Here is a 21,248-nt window from a genome sequence, read left to right on the forward strand (position 1 = left end):
AATTAAGTATCAATACACATTTTAACGAATGTAGGCTCTAATTTCCTGTGGAATTAGGTTCCGGACTAGCAATAACTTTAACTTGATTTATTTGTGTCCAAAAATAGAGAAATAACTAAATTAAACTGTTGGAAGCAACGTAACAAGACGATGAGTGCAGATTATCTTGTCTAGTATGCCCTCAGTACTCGTGTGTACATAAATGGATAGTCTTTAAGAAAAACAGTTGACCAGACAGTGAAATTATTTGACATATGTGAGCATCGTCCCTGTTAATCACGAAGAAGTCGGGAATTACCAGAAACTTTGTATGCTTCAATTTCGGCTTTTTTTATGCAGTTTGCAGTTTGCAGGTTCAATTTTAGATTTCTTGGCATATCAGGCATGTTTTGTTGACTTCTTCGACATCATTCAAAATACATTGAAGTCTGTTACGTTCAAATGTGTTTTGATACACAGCAGGTTATTCACCAATAAATATGGGGACAATGATAAATCACAAAAATGTGGTTATATTTCAAATATTGTTGGTGTCTGCAAATTAGCTAGGTCATTTCAACAGTGTTGCATTTTTTCAATTTCATGCACTTCCCTAATTGCAGTGAATGACCAACACTTTTTGTATGAAAGAAATGTATTCTAAATATTAACTCAGATATCATGACCTGATTCGTGTACACATGTACACTTGTTGCCAAGCAATCACTAGGCACCATTAAGTATATTATATGATTAAATTACTTTTACAGTACTATAACCTACATACACAAAGAGTACATAGAAAATGCTATGAATATGAATGAATATGTACTCAATTTTACCAAATTAGTGATCCAACAATATATATTTGTATCTGATATTCTCGGATCACTCACTCACTCTATATCCCCCTGTTTTTTGTATCAGTATTTAATCCATATTTCCTTGCCGGTGCATTTTATGATAGTCAGCCTTTATCTCAAAAAATCAATCTACAGGGATATGTATAACATAGTATTTTGCTTTAACAATTAAATGTCATGATATATGGAATGAATGGAATTCTGCTACGATGATCATGTTATCACAAACAAAAATCAATTTAAATTAATTTAAAATTATTGGTTATCAATTTTAACTTAATTCTTCAGGATGTTATGTGGCAAAACTTCTTCGACATGTACTAATATGATTTGAAGCGACAACTAGATGTACGTATTGACTGACAGTATACTGATGACCATTACAGCGCCATCTATTTTCATACAAAAATACAAAGGCAATGTGGTCTCCGTAAGAAAAGAGTGACCCCGATTACTTTTTTATGTGTTCAAATAGCAAACAGGTGACCTCGTCGTATTTTGGCATATGGCCGAGACACTGAATTGCTGGAAACGTATGCACGATCACAAATAATGTTAACGTAGAGTCAATTTAATAAGTGTGCTGCTAGCTTAATACTGTTTTCACTTTCAATTGATAAATGACTAAATGTTGTTACAAATAATCTTAGTCGAGCGCTGGCAAACAATAAAGGCAAGTTTCTTCGTTTAATCTTTGTCCCGTATCTGAATTTCAGCTTAACGTGTTACCGCTTTTCCAGCGACCAAAATTAACCGAATGTACAGAATATGACGACGAAAGTTTGACTCATGAATTCACAGAAGGCACCCAATATAGGTTCTGCTGCCAAAGAATAAAAGCAAATTTCTCATTTTGTAGCGATTATTTGATTATAATTTTAAGAAGAAAATGCTCGGTGTTCGTGCGTAATAGCAAACCGATTATGTGTTAGCATTCATTATATCATCTCAGTATAATGTCAGTATATACGTGTTTGTAATTGCGTTTAGTAATATTTCAGATACTTTAAATATGATTTTCTATAATCGCCTTAACAATTATATTCCGCATATTGAATCATTTGGAGTGGAACAAAAAGGCATACATACTTTGCTATTCAATTTGTATATAGATAAGATGAGTTTTGGTCTTATAAATTTAAACATTGATCAATAATATATACACTATTTATGTATTTTATGCAGATCTTTTATTGGGCCTCATATTAAGGGTATACATAATTCTGTTTAAGTATGTGAGACTTATGGAACGAATTTGATATTATATTCATGTGAAACAATCAGTTCGTGTGTATGTCCTCCCGCCAAAGTGTTAAATTAACACTCATGTGCATCTTAACATTAAATATCCCTTAAATCTGTTCATGAATATTTCTATTTGCATGAATGTATAAATATATAACATAACAACTTGAAACAACAGTCCCTCTATCCCCAGTGTTCAAACCAGGTACACATTAGTATGTTCAGTAATTTGCGCCAAACACAGAGCTAGCTCCATATGCCACTATTTTGAACATCGCGCGCTCCATAATATTGGTAATATATACATCGTCAGGCAAAAATGACGCGGAGCTACACTAATTCAAGTTGATGATGGCCCAGTAGTAAATGCAGCAGTCCACCGGATATTGAACACAACACCAGATTGTTGCTAAACGGACGCGAAGAAAATCCGCCGACTTGTTTCCGTTGCATCTATTGACGGTACTGATCTCGTATACAGTAAAACTGAGAACGAACATTCCTATGCACATTATGACATTACATATACACTCTACTCCTCCAGAATGCAGATATAACAACTGGGAAATACCTCCGGTCAAGGACTTTGTTTTTCATATTTCGCAAGTCGGTAAAAAAAAACACGTGAATTTACTATTGCCCTCAAGTTTCCATACTACACGACTACTGGTTAGGCAATTTATCAATTGTACACATAAGTTGAAAAACTGTCGTTGACATTCTTTACAGGCCGCTTGATTGTACTACTGCCCAATCAGATGAGTGTAATAGCTGGAGTACATATTCATGTCTCCGTAGATATGTATTTGGAATCACAGCTTGATCTCAAAGCATCATAAATAGCACATTTCCCGGAGTTCCCGCCACGATGGAGTAGCTCAGTTCAGATTAGCATACTAATTGCGGTGGCTACCTTGTCCCTATTTATAATACCCCCTTTAAGTGTCTACTAATTCGTAGCTATTGCTCGAATTTGTATTGTAGTCATCTAAAGACAGATTTTACTGGAACAGATTTACATTGATTTCCACTAGCTTGTAATAATGCATTGAGAACGTTATGTAACGTATTCCGCAATTTTAGTATTAGTCAATCATTTTCAACATTGTATATCGATGACTTTCATGTTAAATTACACATGATGAGTATTAGCTTTTCGCAACGAATTATACAGAGTACTTATTCCGTGTTGAAGATTTTTTAGAAAATGATGTATATTTTATCATTATATGTGTGGAGTATGTGGCGCCCAGGGTGTAAAGAAAGAAAGATGGCCGCCAGTTTTCAGTATGGACATGACACTCAGCTTTGGTGTGCTCCGCAAAATCACTCTTTTTGACAATCTTAACGCCTGTGGTGCGTTATTTTCATGTCGCACACAAACATGTATATATCCGCGATACAATTTCGATGTTAATTTATAAGTTCGGAGCGATGTCAGTGTGAATTCCACGTGAAAGAGACGAGGAAGCCTGATTCAAACAGTCGTTTTGACTGCTAAAAATTACTGTCATTCATGGGTTTATGCAAATGAAGGTGTTAATCTAGAGTTGTTTGTCCAATGTCTAGGAATGTTTATGCAATTACGGATTTGATGATGTAAGTGATATCAGGGAGCTATTAGGAAATGATATGATGTGAGCTGTCCGGCCACTTCAGGGGCGTCGTCGGCGCTTCACGAAGTGGTCTGGCCGGAGCGAGTGTGGGTGGCACAATCTGTGCGTAAACATTCCAATAACTTCCTTAGTGTATGTACGTAAAGAAAGACATTTGCCATTACAGGGCTTGTAAACTTACTCAATTCTTATTTTGTTCGCGGCAACAGAGGTGATCTAGGTCAGTTACGAGAAGGGAAAAACGATGGTTTTCACCCCATCGTCGATGCAAAAACGAAACAAGCTGTGGGTGCTGGTCTAGATTATTTCATTGGCGGATGTGACGGGCCTGGTTGGTCATGATAACATGATTATAGTGGGATTCTTTCGAGGGGCTCGTCAACAAATGCGACATCAGACAATATTTGAGTAAGAAGAATCATAAGGTACGTGAACATCGCCGACTTACTATCTCAACTCTGTGACCAGAGAATTGCAAGGTGCGTGGACATGACCGTCTCAAGTTCGTATTTCTAAGTTCCCGTGGCCAAAGTTAATAATTTCTTATGAAACTGACTATAGCTTTGTTCACGTTACACGAAGTACGGGCTAAGATTTAAGCTGATTTAGGCTTATCTAGCATATTTGCATTTCGGCAGACCCAATTGCGTCCACGCACAGGGAGGGCTAGTCGTTAGCACGGGCTAAGGGGTGACCTTTGGTAAACCGCTATTTACGAACGAAAAATAGATGACACGCGCGAGGTTCTATTTCTGCTGCTGGCATGTTTCGTTCTAATTTTTCTAATTAATTTTGGGACGCGAGAAAAGACGTACCCAACTTATTTGGATGTACAGATACAGTATGATTGTGGTATTTCTGCAGCCACGGTTGAATTAGTTGAATTGGAGTTGTTGTGAATCCCAGCTGTAGTCTGGTGTTAGGATAATATATTTATGGAATGTTCAGAGTGCTTGACCTTAGTTTATAACGAATTGAATACGGCGTGAATACCGGTTATGTATGTTGTATTTGACCAATATTAAAATTATAGTACTTTATTGTATGTAACTTTTCATATACTGTACAATTTAGTGATACCTCGTGAGCACATTATGTATATTTATACAATACAATATTTAGTTCTGATAACAACTTGTTTTTGTGTCGTTTTTTGTTGCGATTCCCTTGCTTGAGTTGGGGTCAACGGAAAGATTCGTGTCTGACCGTCATCCGACTTTCGATTCAAACTCGGCCGTAACACTAACATTTTGATTTTGGGCGTAATTTCAACTGATTTTCGACATGTAAACACAATTTGAAGTTTAGCTGTAGTTATGCTTGTGATGGCAACATCTCCCTTTCAAAAATCGGATTTTGAAATGAACAACGAAAATCAAAATCCTATTTTGAATTTGTGGCTTTTCATTTTATTGTCGCGCTAGGGGATACTGTCACAGGCCTAACGAAATTAATAATCTATTGAATAATCAAATTGAATCAACAATGTCTCCTGTCTTCCCACGCTTCATCTACATGATCTCGTGGGTGACCTGCAATGCAATGTACGCTATAGATAACAGAACAGTAACATTTGTTATTGTCTGTAACGAAATTTAGATGTCTGTCTGGGTAAATAAGTGACAGAATAAGGTTGGGGACGTCTGAGTTATTTTCTGGTACGTTTCAATGAAATGAAACGTCCCAAAATAATAGGATTTTGATTTTCGTAATTCATTTCAAAATCTTATTGTTGAAAATAAATAATGCCACCACAGGAATAACAACGGGAATCACAGCTAAAATCTAAATTGTGATTACTGCCAATTTATTACGTCAAAAACCAAAATGTTAGAATCCAGAAAATATTGGAAATTCACTTGGCCGGGGTCCCGTGAGCGTTGAACAATGCAATTCAATACGTCTTTTCAAATCGGATAATAGCGTAATGCATGATGTTATCTTACGGAATTTACATATTTGGTTGAAATGATAACAGTTGTGTACCAAGCAAACAACTGGGCGGACCATGCAAATTACATTTCCCATGACGCACTGGTGCAATCCCTGGTATTGCGGAGCCGCGCACTAAGTAACTGTAAGTTGTTGTTTTTTATATATAGGCTTTTCCTGAAATACAGTTAATAATCGTAAGTCCTACTCTACCCACATTACACATATTGTGTGTACTAGTCTAGGGTTAACAAGAGTCTCAATAAGTTCACTGGATACGAATAATGTTTTCCTTACTTTTAAACCATAGTTCCATGTTTGAAGGCGCCTTTCACTCGTTTGCGTAACACGTTTTGCAAGGAATTGTTAAACAATTAGTAAACATAGTAGCGACATATAGTAAGAACAAAAAAAGAAACGTGTTACCAAGTTTTATGACAACTGGAATCTAGTCATTCAGACTACACTCAAGAGTGGCCTGGTGAATTGCTTTGTAACTACGTAGTCGGCATATAATTCAATGATTAGTTCTACGGTTTCAACACGTAACCATACGAACTCACAAATATGAGTATGTTAAAATGCATGTTTTACTCACTACCTATATGTATGGTATGCTGTAATATTTACAAACGCACTTTTAGTTGTTCGACTCGAATTGGTCGAGCCGCAAATGACGACTAATGCAAGGATACCTTGTTTATTTTGTTGACTAGTAAACTCACTTCATTGTTACACACCTGCTACTATGCAAACGATTAAGATTAAGAATACGGAAGTATCTCTTTTGAAGCCCCACTTCATTACTGGGTGTGTGTTTTTTTTCTATCCGCCTGTGTATAGTACAATTAATATATATTCAATTACCTACCTGTTTGTAAAGTTTGGGAAACTAGCACAAGTAAAAGTACCAATCCCATGTCCAGTGCGCTTAATCAGTGCAGCTTACGTGGCTGAAAGTCAATGCCTTATTTATTGCAATGCACACCTAGACTAGGTATCGTGTTAGCACTTAAATATAACTCCCTCAGTGTTTAAACAGTACTTGATACTCCATGGGAGTATAGTACAACATCTGAGAGCATTAACTTGACTATTAATAAAATCAGTCGATTATTACGATAAGTGTTGTTATATTTACTTATTGTGCATGCGGTCATTCACTGTCTGTGTCTGATTATGAAGTATTTCAATTTATAGTGCAATAAATCAAAGCAATGTATTTATGGCTGGTAACACCGCTATGTTCAGTAGTAATAAACATACGGCTTTTACTGTTGACATACAAGTACAAACATAACGCTAATGCTTAGACTATTTAGCTGGTAACAACATACATTAAATACTTTTCAAATTTCCTCTATTTCTACGCGTATTACATTATTTCGCTTAGTATTTTCTGAAATAAACGTGACCTATATGACTCACACAGATTACAAGTAGTTTCAGCACAGCTCGAGAAATATTTCATAACATATAATGCTGGATTTGAATAACATCAAGCCATGGTGTGGATCAAATATTTCTTACAAACGTCGAAAGAATAACAACACGTCTATATTGCATTTGCTTATATAAAAAAAATAACAATTTTATGTCAGATTAAACATACAAATGTGTTAAACAGATCAATATCCACACAACATTTTTGCCGATGCTGGATTTCGAAAGCTCTGAAAAATACCTTTTTTATATCGAAAATAAAATTGCATTTAGGAATGAGACCCATATTTATTGAACATAATTTACATGATGTACTTTCCTAAATGTAGATAATTGTATATAATTGTTGATATGGAACGCATAAAAGATAAAGTCAGAATCCGTCAAAATTGTTTCAACGATCATATTGCAAGTCATATTATTCAATTCATATTATACAATTTGTATAATCAATTAATGATGGCATGCTTAAAGTGTGCAATGCCCTGTACAAGATACATCAGTCTGCAAATATAACTCTAATAGAACATTTATTGAAAACAAATGTGAGGTCAATAGTTTCAATGGTTATTGTTAAATAAACAAAGAGAAAAATCAAATATATTGTGTAACACGATGTTTACCTATATCTACTCAAGTGTTGATTATAAAATGTCCAATTTATATTATTTAATAAGTAGAAAAAATCAAAAATGTTATTTTGACTAGTCTACGATCACAACTGCGTGAGGTAATAGAAGTGTAGTTTAAAATTATAAAGTCTAATAATAAGTATCACACAATGTTTAGATTTAATTTTTGGATATACCCTGGGAAGCACATAGGCAAACTAGTAACTCTAATATTATAAGATGAATTGTTGTTAACAACCTGCATGTTTGAGTGAATATTATGCCGTATAATAAGCATATACTATAATTATGTATTACTTATTGGTTGGTAACGTTTTACTTCGCTGATGTATAGTGTACACTTTATAGAAATGTAAAGAAGATTGTAATCTGACTTCGATCGGAGGGTAAAAATAAAACGGTCAGTCTGTGATCGGAATTTTAGAAACATCTATTGAGCGTTTTTGTGGGTCTACAGTGCAAGTTGACTTGTGGCATCCACATATCTAACAGCCTCCTATGACATTTTGATGTATGTAGATTATATGTGCTTTTTTAAACAATATTAACACACATTACAACATTGTCATGTTTCCTCCCCAACTCAACTCAACTCAATACGGTTCGAATTTAACTTTCATATTTCTGTCATGAATTTGTTTTCGCGTATCTGTTGGTCGACTTAATTAACTGATTATTAGCGAATTGCTGTGTTATGTCTGTCATCGTTTAGGCCTATTTGAAGTCTTGGACGGAACTTGGCTCAGTGATTTGGAACTAATTACCAGATAACCACCGCTATTTAGACTACTCATTCTGACAGTTTATATCCATAGTTATTAATGTAGTGAACGATTAATCAAAAGATATGACGTATTCAGTACTTAGTGTGATTGGCTTTATGATTGAAGGTTACGCCCTAGAGTCTTTTTACTGTTTTGTAATTGGTTAGAATTTTGAAAATGAATAAAGAGAGTTTGAGTTGGTCTTGGCAAGTACTCTACGAGAGACGCAGTCTGAGAGAGAGTGCTGTCCTGGAGAGTCGAGTCCTGGGGCGAGCCTTGAGGCAGTCCAGTCTTGGGCTAGTCTTGGGTCAGCCTTGCGAGAGTCTTGGGGACTTTTCCCCAGGGCGCTGTGTCTTATAGAGTGCTCGATTGGCCGACTAAGACGAGAGCTGAAACGTATTTCGTTGTGTGCGACTTATTTGACTGTAAAGTATAAGTGACTTCCCCGATCCCGTACCTCAAGGGGACGAGGTAGAGAGACGAGACGAGATTCCCCCCTGACAAGTGTGGAGAACCTCCGGAGAGAAGAATTTCCCCCTGATATTTCAATCATAATATTTGTTTATGGATTTAACTCGAATTTGAAGAACTCATTAAGCGATCTGCGGCTCGCATATTGTTATTCAAACCAGGAACACATCAAAACTATGTCAGTCTACAGAACATGTAGTAAACGACCAAAAAGTTTGGAAAGCGGAAGTAAATTCTAAAAACTAAAAACATGTCGTCTTTCCTAGGTTTCCTTTTATATCACACACTATGAAGTATACAGCATGTATTCAGTGACCTACCTGTCTGTGAAATCTGATTAACAAGGGCAAGTAACAGTAACAGCTTCATTTCTGGTGTACTTTTTCAATTAGGTCCGCCTCGACAAGAAGTCATGTGTCAGCAGAATATTACCGCAACGCACACTGGGTAGTTCACCTAAATATAGATCCAGTATCTCAGTGCGTATGCAGTACAGCGCAATGGCGCGTAACTAAATATACAGTAACAATGAAACAGGAGTTTACCTCATGTATTACATTCCAACTGAATTCTACTTTAGACACGATTAGCGCCAAACATTAATGTATAATGCAACTTTAGCTTAACTTTTGTACTGAGGTCGCAACCTGAATCTAGTGCAGCAGTTCATAGAAGTGAGTCACCAAGTATTCTGTCATTGTGTTTAACAATAAAGTGAAACGCTTGAATAATAGCCATGCAGTATCTGCTACTGCTACTTGAATGGAGTGTGTGTTCTATATACAATGAGATTATTAGCATATCAATGGTCTACCTCAGTTCAGAATAAAACGTTGGTAATATTTTGTTCGATATAATATTCTGTCGATTATATCGGTATCAAGTAAAATGTTGTTATCATTCAATATTCAGATCATTGACCGTCTTCGCCTTTCAAACTACCACTGAGTCATCTGTGCTCGCTGGTTTAATTACCCTAACTGAGTAGGTCGTACTGACTTTGCATACCTAGTTTGTATGTATGTCGATGTCTGTGACGTTATATATTTGGTTTTACAATCTGCATCTAGTCCATGTGAGGGCGCGCTCATTAAAACGCTGTCTGGGGGTCGGCGGCCTTGGCGTGCTGAGTAGGGGTCCGCTTATAGTGAAGCTTTTCTGTTGCGTCAGTTCGAAATTGCGTGTGTGTTATGAACACAATACGAGATGTGTTTGTATGAAAAAAAAAATATTTTTTTTGTGGCACGTTTATTTGAGTTAATATTATGAGCAACCTGTTCTTGAAAACAAATGACATAGTTTAATAATAGTGTCGCCGTTGTTATTTAAGACAACACCCCTTAGTCTAATATGTTGGGTGACTAGGAATACTTGAACTCCCAGTGCCACGTTAAATCTAGAACATTCACCTTTTATATAAGTAAAATTGAAATACAAGTATGCGTGTTAACATAGTCAACTATTAATATATTTGGATTATGTTCTGTTTTAAGCCTTTCTCTTGTTAACAGTGGTGGCGCTATCATTTTTGCCGCGCGCCTTCATCTGAAAGGAATATCTTAATACAAACAACAGTGGATGTAAATAGAATTGCATATATGAAGTGAATATAAATTTATCTGGGCGATATTTTATTTTTTTATTTTTAATATATCACATTTTTTAAGACAATTTGTTGACTATTAGAGAAAAACATCTGAATCCAATGTTTTAGTCGTTTTTAATTCTTTGATTTGTTCGAATGGTAATAGCTTAAACTTTGAATTCACATTTTATAAGCAATATTGAGTTTCAGTTAACACGACATCTGTTACAGATAGCAAGGTCCCCACATTATGTATGAACATGGTTGCGTCACGAACCGCGTAACAACGCACTTCTGTCTAAAAGCATGCCATTTGCCACAGTTTTTATTTGTCCACAAGTCAGTGAATCTTACGATAGTAACTGATTAAAAGACGTAATAAGTGCAGTTATAACGCCAATACATTTTGCAATATTGGATATATCTATAAATTATAATTTGACATTATACTTAAATGAAATTTAAACCATACATGAAGGTGAAAGCAAAAAATATAAAATAAATTGAATAAATATACACATAAATAAATAAAAGAAAATAAATAAATAAATAAATAAATAAATAAATAAATAAATAAATAAATAAATAAATAAATAAATAAATAAATAAATAAATAAATAAATATAATAAATTAAAATGCTGACACAATCTTTACGAGAGCGCCTGTTTTTAGATTTTATTGGAAAGTGTTTCGAAGAGAGGAACAATAATTCGGTTTTAGATATTTGACCTACATTTTCAGGTGATATATGATCTAATGAACAATGTATACGAGGTTGAGCTGTATTAAATTGACACACGTTTGGAATAGAATCATCATCTTAGATATTATTATCGTAATGAGGTTTGTCTGAGCCCGCGTGTTGTGACTGAGTTGCGCGTTTCTAGGAGCATAATTATGGCCGAGAATTAAATAATTACAAAGACACGGTCGATTTGTGAAACAACAATAGAACTGCACCACACAGTGAGCATCGCACGAAATGTAAATGTTAAATTTTAAATGTTCTATTCAAAGGAAGACTGGATAGGCGATCGGCATTTTATGCTATTATAAGCAAAACTGTTGAACATATGCTGTTTAAATTCAGGCATATTCAGTGTTTTTAAATTCACGGTTTTATCATTTAGATAATGTGTTCCATGCTAAATTTTACATATTCACTGGGTTTTAATTGAGCGCATTTTCCATGTCAGCGAAATAAGCAAAATTAAAACCGAGCTTTACAATACATACATTAGCAGACGAACTAATCGTATTACGTCAGAATATTAATGAACAATCGAATGATGACAGGTTGTGTAAACAATGTATTGCACATGTTATTATAAATACAAAATTTCCTTCTGTTTATTTACATGTTCAAAGGTGTTCAATAAATTCACGTCTAATTTTTCAAAAACACATGGTGTATTTGGATTTCAATAATATGTATTAGTGGCATCTAGTGTTAAATACATTTATCAACACCATATCTCATATTGGTAGCTGGGCTCCATTTTTTAATTCCGTGAAGAGGGATACAGTAATACAGATAAAGGATCGATCCAGTAACATAATGTGTTGTATTACATACGTACTGGGATAAGTTTCTTATTATTCTATATAGTATTAAATATAATATAACATTAACAATATCAGTGTATTTTATGACGTTTATACGCGATAATGTATCCCAACATTGAGCATCAAGGCCCCATGCAATGAATATGAACGCAATGTTGTTTTTGAAAACGAATAAAGGAGAAACTATTTAAAAGAGAAATTGGTAGATAACAAGTATCTGATACTAACATCGGCATCATGTACAATGTTTCACTGTCGACGTACATGTACCCCGTGTACGAACCGCTATGCACAGTCGATCCAGCCGGCCAACAGCGGTGATCCAGCGTAGCGTAGTGCAAGGCCACGGCGGACACCGTGACGGCGTACCAGTCATGGTGTGCCGTTCGCTTGGGTGATCAATACAATGCTATTCGACACCACACGTCTTTCTTAGTTTGCCATATTAGATTGTGGAAACAATTTCCAGAAAGTCATTTTAAATTATTCAGATTCACGGCCATTGACTGTGAAACTGTTTTCTCTTGAATTTTGCCGGTTTTTACTGGCAGCAAATCCACTGGTATTGACAACGCTACAATAATAATAATAGACCCAAGCTTTCGTTCATTATGGTTAGTCATATTTATGAGTTATTTTTCTGTACTTTTTTTTCTAGCTGTCAATACCGAACTAAATTTGTCTTATAGGTGAGAAAGAAAATATTTTACTAAACAGACTATTTTACACGAACTAGTATTGTTATGACTGTTTGCCGGTACCAGAGAATCGGACAACACATATGCATATCATCACTAATGATGACCAGGTGCTACAGGGCATGACTCCGCGTAACACGGCGTAATTATTATTTGTAACACAACTATGTCAAGTAGTATTACACGTTAAACGAGTGGATTACTGTTTTCACATAGGTATGTGGAGTAAGTAAGTCATCTTGTGTATGTAGATAATAATACTACTTTACTTTTTTAACATATGTGGTAAACGTGTTTCTATGAATGCAGCGAGTGTCATGTAGCATGACGTATACTGGGACGATTAGGAAGGTAATCAGTGGTATTTTTTTGTTTGACCCTTACCCAGTAGTATGTGAAAAGATATTGACAGCAAATGCACTTGAATAAAAATAATGGTAAATAGAATCAAGACACCGTACTTTATATTTGCTAGCCAGAGTTATTGCATGTCATACAAAACATTACTTTCTTAGTGACATACTACATTTTATTCTGTACACAACGGTCGTCCAATGTAATAAAGCAGTGCAATAATGTTCTCATCTCTCATATTCCAATAAGCCAAGCTGATTGGTCGAGAGCCAATCACGTTGTATTGAATAAAGCACCAGAAACCCTCAGTTAATGCCAATCAAGCCATAATTTCACTGATTTCAGCACGTAGAACGAACCACTCAAGCACTCTTTGTAGAAAGTTTTGGCAAACTCGATTACTGCTCTACAATCAGAACAATATTGTAAGTAGAGATGAAAACCACGACGATAATATGGCGTGAGTATCTAAACAATAACGCTGGTAATACAACACACAAGTAGTGCACAATTTGAATATGTAACTGGGTCGGCAGTGGTGTAAGGGTATACCTGTTCTATACGTCGTGTTGTATTTTTATCTGATATTGTAGAGTCACCTATGAGATATGCTATATATGCCCGCTTTTTGTATCGGTATTCTACCGACATCTCCAGAGATTGCCGCATTTGTGGCACTCAGCCATTATGCGCCCTCTACGGGGAGTATTTAAACTCCACAAAATATGTATCAGCCATCTGGTACTGAATACATTTACCATTAAAGTATCTTACATTGGTAGCTGTACTCGATTTTCCATTTATATAAGGAGACCAGCATTTTTTAATCCAAATAAAGGATCGATTCAGTAACATAGTGTTCTAATTAATGTTATATTTTCTATGTACTAGAATAGGTTTATTATATTTAACATAATGTCGTATTCAATATTTTGAAACGATATTATTATTTGAGTTATTTGTCTGTACTTATAAAGTAAATTTGACAACTGTACACAAAAGACTTGAAACCGTACACGGATCGGTTTAGAGGTGTTCGACCCCAATCGATTGTGCCCTGAAATCTAGTGGACGGGCGACTTGTGAAATAAAATCGCCTGCATCACTATTAGGTGATATTAAGTGTGTTATATATGCGAGTGAGAATAGCATATTTTCCTAAACAGACAATATCACACGACCCAATGAATCAGGACAACACATATGCATCTCATCACTAATAATGACCAGGGGCTAAAGGGTATGACTCTGCATACAATTAAAAAAGCGAAAATATCGCAAGACTTAGTATGAACTCATACATGTTGTATACAAAGCTTGGACTACAACCAGACACAGTTACCGCAACTGAATAAAGTTTTAAAAATCCATGTCTTTCATAGTCCTGGAACAGGCTGTACCTCTTGTGGTGTATTTGTAATCAAATACTTAGGTGCTGTGTCAGTAGAAGGTGTCATTGTTGGGTTGAATGATGGAGAGACAGCATCCGGTGACTCAAGTGCTAAATGAGTGTCACTGGTACAGGTGGTTGTATTGATGTTAGAGGAGTTTCACCTTCATCAGTGAGGTGTGATACAGGATTTTTTACTGGTCAGGAATTCTAACAATTAAAATACTAAATATTTGACATGGCATGACGTTTGTAAGAGTTGGTTACCATGGAACTTGTGGATGTTGCAAACACCAATCAATGAGTAGCAAGCGCAGTCAATTGACTTATCGTGGTCACAGTGTGAATAGCAAGATTTGCTATTGTAAGTGTGCTAGTCTGTAACGAGTTGCTAATAGGGAATTGACACATTGTAAATTGTTTCATTGGGGTAACATCTCACACGCCAATAAATCTCTGGAATGAATGCAAGAATCAACATAATTATTATCTGTAGGAGAAGACAGTGATGTAATAGTTGCACGTGTAGTGATGACAACATTATTGACTTGTGAAAGGGTGTACTGGACAAATAACTGAATATACGCCCTATTATTATTTGCTGATGTATTTATTGACATGATCCTTAAATTCAGATTTTTAATTCTTGGTGAATGGGAAAATTAATTTAGTAGCATTATCATTCAAAAACCATTTATACTTCAACATATCACGGATTGCTGAACGAATCGTCATACTACCAGTACATAGATTAGACTTAACTGATATTAAAATCACTTTTAACTTGGAACACTTAAATCATATACATCATTATGAATCCGAGTATACTCATTTAATAACGACAGTGGTAGTTTGTGGCAGTTATCAACATTAGCACGAATTTAGCTGAATTTGAACGCCTCTGAGTACTTTTTTATGACTGATGACTCATAATAACTGTATCTCTCATCAGTATTACATTGACTCTTAATTATATCTTAGTATGAGTAGTAATAATATATTTACTTATGATTACTCATATTATTACATCTTTGTTATTCATAGTTACCTTAGACGAGTCTTGCGTAAAATTCAGGTGAGATCGTGACATTGGGGATCAAACATGTTAGCTTTGAGAAGAACATTTGTATTAAACCACATATAAAGCTAAACTGCCATTGTCATATGAGACATGGCTCAAAGTGTCACAGCCATAGTCAAAATGTTAGTATTTTCGTTAAATGGTATCTTCATACTGTTAGATATTTAATTAACGTTCAAAAATATTCATATCGAGATTCTAGATTTGTAAATATTTTCTTTCTTTAGATACCATAGTTCATTACCAAATATGTGGTAGTCTATTTTAAATAATTACATTATTATCTATATCTATTTGATAATTGTTGGGAGAGTTTTAAATATAAGTTTTACCTGTATATCTCCATTAGTGAACATTATTACAATACATTTAAAAGTACACAACTTTATACTCCCATGATCAAACTTAAAAAAACAACTCTGGACTCGTTATCCGCTAAAACAACATTTGTATAAGCATCTACAGACAAGTATGTGTGTCAAATCATGCCATACATTATTGCGAAGAACACAAACATGAACATTGGCGTCACTTGATTTTGTGATTTATGCAACTATAACCATTTTCTCGATTTATGTAGATATGTATTTGTCGCATAGCTTAATAGTATTTTTTTGTAAACGATAACAAATGCATGCATTGAACACAAAACAATAAACCGTATTAACCCGCAATATCCCGCCATTAAAACTAAAATCACCCAATCTAAGCCAGAAATCATGTTTGCTACGTTTGAGCTATGAGACTGAATTAATCAGGTTTTACTGTTTGTTCTTTGATGACCAAATTTCACTCCTCCTGGTTGGTTGGTTGGTTCCCTTGGCTCTTGTGTTGTGTTTTCCGACACTGTAATTATATAACCTTTGTAGCGTCAATGTTGTTTCTGCGTATACAATCATTTCTATATCTGTGGTATATTATTGATTACATAACTGCTATGTCGTTGGACTTAGTCAGCCTTAGGTCACTATGTTAAAACGACAGATGTGATAGATTTACTATATACTTCTTTTGTCCCAAATTGCTAACATTTATTTTCAGTCGGAAATAAGCAGTCATATGCTTCTATATCAAATCCATATGCAATATATAACAAACGAAGGAAACACAAGTACATGCCTACGGATTGTTTAATTTGCTACAATCAACGAATCTAATATATGATATTTTGTGAGTCTATTGAACATTACAATCAAATACGTAAAACTAACTTTGCATATATGCAATGCCGACAAGCTTTGAACTATGTAGTCTTCCATATCATTTCTATATCAGGGGTAATATTCTCCTCCACGGGGTCTCCACACTTGTCAGGGGGGAATCTCGTCTCGTCTCTCTATCTCGTCCCCTTGAGGTACGGGATCGGGAAAGTCACTTTAACTTTACAGTCAAGTAAGCCACACACAACGAAATACGTTTCAGCTCTCGTCTTAGTCGGTCAATCGAGTACTCTATCAGACACAGCGCCCTGGGGAAAAGTCCCCAAGACTCTCTCAAGGCTGATCCAAGACTCTCTTAGACTGAACTGCCTCAAGGCTCGCCCCTGGACTGGACTCTCGACTCTCAGACTGCCTCTATCGTAGAGTACTCTTCAAGACCATCTCAAACTCTCTTTATTCATTTTCAAAACTCTAACCAATTACAATGCAGTAAAAAGACTCTAGAGCGTAATCTTCAATCATAAAGCCAATCACACTAAGTACTGAATACGTCATATCTTTTGATTAATCGTTCACTACATTAATAACTATGGATACCAACTCTCAGAATCGCGACGGTTATCTGGTAATTAGTTCCAAATCACTGAGCCAAGTTCCGTCCAAAACTTCAAATAGGCCTAAACGATGACAGACATAACACAGCAATTCGCTAATAATCAACTAATTAAGTCGGTCAACAGATACGCAAAAACAAATTCATGACACATCCCTTCACCCAAACTGAGATTGTGCCTCCTGGCATAACACGTTCTTAAATCAAAGATACAGTCGTCTACTCATCGTCATACAGGTTAAATACAATACTAAGAAAAAGGTATGAATCAAAAGAGTAAAACACGCTAATTAAGTACAATGATTATAAAGTCTAAATACAATGGTTATAAAGTCACAAATATCAACGGTTATAAATCAAAAACAAGGGAAAGGCTACCAATCGACTCACTTTTCTCAAACAGTTCGCTGAGGTAACCCTTCGCTGCACTGTCTCCGTGACTAAGGTTACAAACTCTATAATGAAAGGTCAAAAAAACTAAGGCGTGGCGGTGTAACCAAGCGATCAGCCAATCGCTGCAGTCGACAGCATGATCACGTGATTACCAGGGATGCGTCTCTTGGTTAAAGCATTGCAAAGCGGTAACTAATAAACAATGAGTAAAAAGCTATTAATCAAAGTCCTGTCACATACCCTTATAAACTTCAACTGAACTCACAAGTCATTAATCTAAACACAAGTCATACGGCATGGAAACGAATGGAAAGATAAAGCTATCATAACACATTACTCCTCTGGCAAAAAGACGGAAAAGTAAAATGATATACACTACTGAGTTACATATAATCCTGTCAATCATGAACAAAAGCTTGCGATATCAAACAATACTTACATAAGCGCACCACACTATCATTTCAAAAAGACATTAAAAAACGTTACAAAGTGCTCTCAACTCAAAAAGCGTCAGAAGTATTCCGGAAACAACACATAAACAAAAACAACTCTTAAACGTCGGTATCTCTGTACTCGACAAATCTCAAAACTCTGAAAAACTCATTGGGGCATTACTTTCCCCATCATAATCCGAACTCATAAACTCATTAAAACACCATAAACTTCACAAAACTCAAAACACTGTGTTGCAAATACTTGTCCACTGAGGCGTGCTTAAATCGTTATAAAGGACCTCGCACGTCACTAAATATCAGTTCGAAACAAAGATCTGGGCGCTCACGTACACACAATTTAACATCACAAACAAAACGGTAAAAACAATAGAAAAAAACAGCAATACATTACATTACTGAGCAATAGGGTTATGATTCTGGAAAAGAGTTCAACGTCTCGAGTTACACAGTGTCCGTTACAATGTCCAACGAGCGGTTCTCTAAGCAATACACAGATAGCTAAAGTTAAAGTCTATAAGCGTCTCTTCTTCTTTCGTCGCATTAGTCCGGGGTCGTTCTTTCATCTTCTTGTCTTTAATGTCGCTCAATTCTTAATTATTCAGTCCTATACGATACTCGTCCTTCATAAGGGGTTCAGAAGTCTTCATCTCTTCAGCGTCATTCATCGGTGCCATACTGTTAACGGTGTTAGTCGTCAAGCGCGGTTTTGTCTCTGCCATCGAGCCAGTTAGTTCGGTTCACAAGAAAGACACATCTTCGCCATTTCACTTTTCTTCACAGGATGTCAATATGCATAAGACGCAATGCCCGGATTCTCCACCACGTATCAGGGGTAATATTCTCCTCCACGGGGTCTCCACACTTGTCAGGGGGAATCTCGTCTCGTCTCTCTATCTTGTCCCCTTGAGGTACGGGATCGGGAAAGTCACTTTACCTTTACAGTCAAGTAAGACACACACAACGAAATACGTTTCAGCTCTCGTCTTAGTCGGTCAATCAAGCACTCTATCAGACACAGCGCCCTGGGGAAAAGTCCCAAAGACTCTCTCAAGGCTGACCCAAGACTCTCTTAGACTGGACTGCCTCAAGGCTCGCCCCTGGACTGGACTCTCAGACTGCCTCTATCGTAGAGTACTCTTCAAGACCAACTCAAACTCTCTTTATTCATTTTCAAAACTCTAACCAATTACAATGCAGTAAAAAGACTCTAGAGCGTAATCTTCAATCATAAAGCCAATCACACTAAGTACTGAATACGTCATATCTTTTGATTAATCGTTCACTACATTAATAACTATGGATACCAACTCTCAGAATCGCGACGGTTATCTGGTAATTAGTTCCAAATCACTGAGCCAAGTTCCGTCCAAAACTTCAAATAGGCCTAAACGATGACAGACTTAACACAGCAATTCGCTAATAATCAACTAATTAAGTCGGTCAACAGATACGCAAAAACAAATTCATGACATCTAACTTAAGTGGTCAGGTAATTCGTATTCAACCTCACTTCTGAAACAAAAAATAAAATAATTTGAAATGAAACATGGATATCAGAGCAACATTCAAATAATACGTCTGTGGAACTGTGGATATAAACAAATCTTACTGTGAATTGTACATAAATTGTACTCACTCGGTCTTATTATCTGTAGCATTCTGGTAGTGGATTTCTTGGACTTTTCCCAAGGTCTGATATCTTTTATCTTCCAAAGATGAAATATCTTCATAAACTAAAAAAAACAATTATATTGTTGAAAGCCGACTTATATACTTATATAAAACACATTGACTGGTCAATTGGTCAATAGCATATATCTAGTTGATGAATTTTGAGTCGCAAACAAAAGTACTATAATTCCCATGAATTACTGAACTATGGACGACGTCCGTTGTTGTCCTAATTTCCACACTTGCGATTCATTTGTTTTATCGTTCTTTTTACGTTTATACAAGATCAAGAGCCTTATACGTAAATTTGTTTTTTCAACATCGAATTCTACACCCCTTGGAGAGATTTTTATCGGGTCTAGATATGACGATGTCAGACCATTGCATCCAATAAAGTGCAGTGAACACTGTCGCATGGTGAATTACAATTTTATGAGGGGGGATGGGATAAGCGCCCATCCCTAAAAAGGTACTGTAAGTGTCTTGCGTGATCCGGTGTCTTCCAAAATTATCGACAAGTTGTGTTTTTAGTTGCGGGAAATGAGTAAAAACACAATATTCGTAAAAGCTTTTAGATAAAATCGAGAATCACTCTTGCATTCACAGTAAGAGCACCGTTTAACTCCCACTGAAGTGCTTTTGTACAGTCGATATTGTTGTGTGAACGGAATACAACGGGAGGTAAGTTTGACCTGTGTTACGTGTTCCAAACTGGTTGCTAAGGACGTAAAGCTTGACCACGCTAGATCTCGCAGTGAGCGGAATATGACCTATTAGCATGACTCTCTTTATCAGATTATGAAAATTACCTTTCATTTCTTCTGAGTCAGCGGATTTTCCAGGATTGTCATAGTCACACTTGTCTCTGCCACAAGAAAATGCAATTGTTCAAATAAACGACGTAATGAACTGATTTAGGTAACACGTTAAGACTTGAATTTAGCATTTTACTGTAGTGGTAAGATCAGTTCAGTCAATAACTGAATAAACGACACCATTTGCATAGTTTCACCTAAATCTTGACGTCTATATGTATATTAAATATCAATCAAAATTAATAGATGTACTTGCCGGTGATCACGTTTATTGAGTGTGTTCCGTCGGCGTACAATAACTATAACCATGACAATGAACACCGCAATCACAACTGCAACAACCAATCCTACTATTATTGGTAGATGATTAGCTCCGTCATTAACACTGCCAACTAAAAGAAATCAGAAGGGTTAACGTTCACGATTTTTTTCTCAACAGTCATCAAAATGATTTGTGCAAACTAAAACAATAAATGGCATTTAAATGCAGGCGCTACTTTTATTAAAAAAATATTTTAAGC

The 21,248-nt window shown here is 35.8% G+C and overlaps 1 protein-coding gene and 1 pseudogene across 2 annotated transcripts in view; both read right to left on the bottom strand.

Annotated features, from left to right (window-relative positions):
- Nucleotides 1–9,361, bottom strand: part of LOC102804660 (tyrosine-protein kinase receptor Tie-1-like) — a 54,003-nt pseudogene extending 44,642 nt beyond the window's left edge. The window contains exon 1 of the transcript XR_014930673.1: nt 9,266–9,361. The product of XR_014930673.1 is annotated as a tyrosine-protein kinase receptor Tie-1-like (transcript). The remainder of the gene's footprint in view (nt 1–9,265) is intronic.
- A 7,671-nt stretch (nt 9,362–17,032) lies between these two features.
- Nucleotides 17,033–21,248, bottom strand: part of LOC102807833 (uncharacterized) — a 150,327-nt gene continuing 146,111 nt past the window's right edge. Inside the window, 4 exon segments of the mRNA XM_085504016.1 lie at nt 17,033–19,753; nt 19,878–19,974; nt 20,722–20,777; nt 20,984–21,119. Of these exon segments, the coding sequence (XP_085360142.1) occupies nt 19,714–19,753; nt 19,878–19,974; nt 20,722–20,777; nt 20,984–21,119 (329 nt within the window). The 3' untranslated portion in view covers nt 17,033–19,713.

The sequence above is a fragment of the Saccoglossus kowalevskii genome, chromosome 9 (genome assembly GCF_978046115.1).
Source record: "Saccoglossus kowalevskii chromosome 9, keSacKowa6.1, whole genome shotgun sequence".
Taxonomy (NCBI): domain Eukaryota; kingdom Metazoa; phylum Hemichordata; class Enteropneusta; family Harrimaniidae; genus Saccoglossus; species Saccoglossus kowalevskii.